This window comes from Manacus vitellinus, unplaced genomic scaffold (assembly GCF_001715985.3).
Source record: "Manacus vitellinus isolate BGI_N305 unplaced genomic scaffold, ASM171598v3 scaffold_1_pilon, whole genome shotgun sequence".
In the NCBI taxonomy this organism is placed as follows: Eukaryota; Metazoa; Chordata; class Aves; order Passeriformes; family Pipridae; genus Manacus; species Manacus vitellinus.
The window spans coordinates 26,437,434-26,442,717 of NW_021939396.1; the positions used below are offsets into that span (position 1 = coordinate 26,437,434).

General features: G+C 40.0%; 1 protein-coding gene across 1 annotated transcript in view; it reads left to right on the top strand.

The window, feature by feature from the left end:
- The window catches only part of LOC103763042 (ATPase family AAA domain-containing protein 2-like), a 20,797-nt gene extending 15,852 nt beyond the window's left edge, over window positions 1–4,945 (top strand). Inside the window, exons 14-17 of the mRNA XM_029959292.1 lie at window positions 43–178; window positions 394–452; window positions 2,793–2,921; window positions 4,864–4,945. Of these exons, the coding sequence (XP_029815152.1) occupies window positions 43–178; window positions 394–452; window positions 2,793–2,921; window positions 4,864–4,902 (363 nt within the window). The 3' untranslated portion in view covers window positions 4,903–4,945. The remainder of the gene's footprint in view (window positions 1–42; window positions 179–393; window positions 453–2,792; window positions 2,922–4,863) is intronic.
- The last annotated feature ends 339 nt before the right edge of the window (window positions 4,946–5,284 follow it).

Below are 5,284 nucleotides of genomic sequence, written 5' to 3' on the forward strand. Positions count from 1 at the left end.
TGTGGCCTTACGTCTGAAATGTCTTTTCCTCTCATGCTCTAGATAAAAGCATTGTTTGATAATAATCGTGAAGAAGTTTTCAAAATCCCGCGGCCTACCTGTGCTGAAAGAAGAGGGTTTTTTGAGGATTTGGTCATGAAGCAAGCTGCTGAACCTCCTGCATCAAAAACCAATGCAGGTGAGGATATTCTACTCATAAAACTTTGCTACTGTAAGTTAATAGCTACTACAGTATTTGCTTTGGTGGTAATTTTCTATCAGTCATTTTTCTGTGTTTTCTCTGTTATTACAGAGAGGTACTTTATATACAGTACTCTGTATATACAGTACCTTCACTGATACTGTATTCCAGATAAAGAGAAATCTTGACTTAAGAAATCTGTGTCATTCCAGATTCACGGGTACACCGTGTGACTCATGCGAGATGTTCTCAGGTGGATGAGCAACTGCGAGTATGTGACAGGAAAGCAATGAAAATTCAGGCACAGGGAGTGTTTGTGGATTACTCTGAGCTCAGAATAAGTCTAATTTCAATTTTGTTAATACTGACACAAGACAGTGTCAGTTTTCTTGTTACCTGTGTAGTTGTAAATTAAGTTGTTTGCTAACCAATGCAATTTCAAGCAATTTATGGGAGGGATATACAGCTTGTGAAATAATTCAACATGCAATTGTTGTTTCTACAGCTGTTCTAGACTGCTGCTCTTGCTTTTGGTGAATTATATTTTAGGAGACAGGGTTCTCTTCCTAATTTTTAATGTAAAAGGGCGTGTTAAATTTTAAGATAGCCCACTGACAATCTCCTTGTGCTATTGGTTATTAATGTCTTAGCAGTTTTTACGATATATTAGGAGGATGTTGTTTTGTTTTGCTGTTTGCATGCTTTCACTTATTAGGAAATGGAAAAGGACCTTGATTTTTAGCAGTCATGGCTTTAAACCTGAAGATAGCAGGTTGACTTTAAGCTCATCCTGGTTAAAATATTAATACCTGCTTTTCCCAAATTATTTCAAAATCTAGAGTTAGAATTTTGCATTCACACAGTTATAGTGTCATAAGTTATTCCAGTTCCCTATAGGAGAAAAGTTGTTATCCTAGATTAGAGTTGGGGAAAGGGTCAAAATTGGGCCTAGATGCAGGGGGTAAAAGAGATTTATTTGCATGAACTGGAGAGGGTAGAAGAAGAACCTGGTCTTCAGGGGATATTGTTGTGACAGAAATGTGGGAAATTGCTACATTGAAGTACTGGAGGTTGGTCAAAGCAGATGCTGCTGCTGTTTACCTGCCTGAGAAAGGGAGTATTATTTGGATGTTTCTTCTGCATGAAGACAATGTGACCAGAGTGGAATCCCCTTTGCTGAAGAGGTTTGTCCACATAATTTCTGTCACATTTTTAAGCTGTGACTTAATTTTTAGAGGTGAAAGTATCTTTTTAAAGCTGGTGTCCTAAATAAGCAAATTTCAGGTGGTTTTCTTGTTCGTGTCTGCCTGTGCATGGAGAGAAGCCACATATGTTTTTCCAAACTCAGGCTGCTAACAGCATGTGCTCTGAAGTTATTGCCCACTGGGGAAATCATGTGGTAGAGCCCTTACAGATGGTTCAGCTTATATGTATTTTTCAGCTGTGAGGAGAGAGCAACAATCATGAAACATGTCTTTTTAAAAAACTTGTTTAATTAACATGGGTGCCACTGGAACTTGCTGCTTGTACCAGAGAAGTTCTTTGGAACTCACCTGCAGTTAAGAAGCTGGATGAACCTCCAAAATATAGCTTCCTGGTTTTGTATGGGGTGGGGATTTTGATTATTTGTTCGGTTGGTTGCTTTGGTTGCTGGGGTTTTTTTTGTTTATTTGCTTGGTAATAGGCGTAGAACTTGATGAAATAGAAGAGCATACAGTTACCTATGTGGCAGCAATTAGAAATAGTATCACATGCGATGCTGGCCACACACCTCTGTCATGCCCTACCTTTTGTGTCTGCAGCAGCTGAAAGCATGCTGCATGGTTTTTGTGTGTCTTATCTCACATCTGACATGAGAGGAATGCTCAGATCTTGTGCTAGCTGATCTGAGGGAGGCTGAGTTAGTGGTAAGTGGTTGTGAGGCAGTAATATTTTCATTTGTTGAGGTTGCTGTCTTAAGCTACATTTTCACAGCCTCACACAACACAGAGCTACTGTACAGCCCCAGCAGTGCTGCTGCTAGCATGTTAGTGTTGCTTTCTCAGAGATTATCACATTCACATCTTTGGTAACAGAAAGGACTGTGTGAGAGATTGGTAATTTGCTACAGGGAGTCTCTCTGCTAGTCTCTTGAGTTGAAAGGTAGGAGCTAACTGATGTTAGGCACAGTACACATTCAGCTAATGGGTAAAGGTGGGCACCTAAGGATGCTTCCATTTCTGACTGACACAGCTGTATCTGGAAGATCTGTAGCCAGGCTTCCAAAGACACATTTTCCAGGGCCCTGTATGACATTCTAATGAAATGCAATTGTGGCTTTGCTGTGGTAGCTACTCTATGACAAACTGGATTGTGTTGTTCCCTGCTGTTCTGGGGGCAGTTAATTGTCAATTATGATTGTTGATATCATAGAATGATGAGTAAAAAAGTATTGTCTGAACTTTAAGCCTTCCTTTTCTCTGAAGTGTGAAAAATTAACCCATTTTCTCAAGTTAAATCTTGTCAGATATTTAATCAGTTCTCTGAAGTGCCACTTTTCTTTAACAATATAAGAAAGTAGGACATATTTTGTGCTATTCGAAACTGTAATTTCCACTTTTTTTTTCTTCAGCAAGTGTTGGATTCTATTGTTGAGGCAACTGAAAGCGTCAGTATATCGAGCATGGAAAAACTATATTCTATCCTTAGCCTGTGCATTTACCGACATCGAGATGATGCTGACAAAACTGAATTAGTGACGGTAAGTTTTTTGTTATATAACACTTTCTGTCACACACTGTTATGTGTGTGTGTCTATTATGCCTATGTATGTGTGCACTGTGAACATAGTACTTATTTAGCATTACTCTTTACTGCTTAGTTGCCTGTGTTACAAGACTTTTTCATTTTAGTCTGGAAGACATTTATCTATATTGCAAAACCATAGTTTGTATTTGGCATAATTCACAGAATATGCTGAGTTGGAAGAGACTCACAGGGATCATCAAGTTCAACTCTTGGCCCTGCACAGGACCATCCCCAAGTCACATCATGTGCTGTGTTGTCCAAACACCTCTTGAACTCAGATAGGCTTGGTGCTGTGATCACTTTTTTTGGGGAGCCTGTTCCAGTGCCCAATCACCCTCTGTATGAAGAACCTTATTCTAATATCCACCCTAACACAACTTCCCTGACACAACTTCAGGCCACTCCATTGGGTTCTGTCACTGCTTACCACAGAGAAGAGAGCAGTGTCTACCCCTCCTCTCCCTCTCATGAGGAAGTTGTAGAGTGTGATGAGGTCTCCTCTAAGTCTCCTCTTCTCCAGACTAAACAGAACAAATGAGCTCAGCTGCTCCTCATAAGGCTTCCCCTCAAGGCCCTTCACCATCTTTGTTGCCCTCCTTTGGACATACTCTAATAGCTTAATATTGCTGGCAGTTCCAGCAGGAATAGGCTTGAAGACAATGGGGCCACCCCCACAGACCTCTCAAAGCAGTCGACCCCACTATGCCTTCTCCAGAACCTTTTCAGGGATGGAAGGCTGAGAAAGGAGGGTTCTTTTCTCAGTCTGCCACTTCCTCTTTCTTCCCTTGTAGGCAGTCACACATGGTAACACTTGTGTAGTAGTCATTTCATTCTTGAAAACAAATTAAGTATGAAATATTACAAGAATCTGAGACTTTAGTCTCAGTATACTTTCTCTTTAACTCACACAGCTCAAGCATCTTTAATTTTACATGTGGGGAGCTTTCTGCCTATGATGGTTTGATGCCACTGAGTCCAACTCTTTAATCTCTTCCTCTAAGAGAGGTTTTCTGAGTTGTCATAACTTGGCAGAAATCTTTCATGGGTACCCATGACCCCAGTAAGGCATTCTCAGTACTGAGTTGATTTAGACAGGTTGGATAGTCTGTCTTCAGCTTCCTGGAATCCATTTGTCTTTCAGATGCTTGTGCCTGAGAATAGATAAAATTCTTTATGCCTCTCACTCTGCCTTGAAACAAAAGAGGCAGTCTCTTCTTTTTTAGCCCTGATCATCTCGATCTCTTCTTCAATGTCTGATAAAGAGTTAGAATGGATGGTCTGTTCTGACTGTGAAGCACTGAGAATTATTTGGATTCAGGGAGGCCATTCCTGAAAAATGCACCCTTCTCTCATCTAGCATACTGATGTGTTTTGGAACAGGAAGGGATTTGTTTATGTTATATCAGGGCTTGTCAGCTTTTGTGACTGGACCTGATTTCTTTGTTTGATTTCTTTTACCTTAAGCTTAAATCAAAAAATATCTCCTATTCAGAGTGGCTGTGCAAGTCAGTCAGAAGCAATCACTACTGTATGAAGAGAGAGACTTTAACAAGTCCTCAAATACTGTTCAGAGTGCAGAACAGAACAGCTCCAGCTTTCAGTGGTGGCTCTTCAGGAACTATCTTCTTCCTCATTGTTCAAAGTACCGTTGATAGATATCCATTGTCCCTTGATACAGATCCCTGCAGTCTCTCTAGCCTACTCTCTATTTTGGGTGCCTAAGGATGAGTTTGAAGCTAATGGGTCTAGAAGGATGTTGGGATGGTGGTAGCACATTGGCTAAATATTACTAACAACTGTATGTACGTACAGATTCTTGATTCTTTGATGAAGAAGTAAACAGAGTTATCAAGCTTATATTCAAACTGAATATAATTTGTCTTTTTTTTTATTAGGAAATGAAGAAAGAAATTGCAGCCCTCAGTTGGCTGTGATACTTGACTTCAGCATACTTCACATACTGTAATGTTCATATATGGCTCCCAAATAGATAAGTTGTGTTTATCATGTCTCAGTAATTGTAACAGGTAGAGAAAAAAGAATAGAAGAAAGAAACTTTAAGCACGTAACTGAAACCAGACATAACAGAACCAGTGACACTTGGCAAAACGACTAAGGTAACACCAGATTATAAGGAACAAAACAAGGCTATCTTGTGAAACTAAGTAAGGGTAATTCTGACAGTAGGAGACCGTGCCCACCGGTTCAAGAAAGGAAGACACCGTCTGAAGTAAGAAGGGCACTAGCTCAAAAGAAGATTGAGCATGTGGGCATGTGAAGTGACAGAATTATTTAACCAACAGAAGACTAATTAAT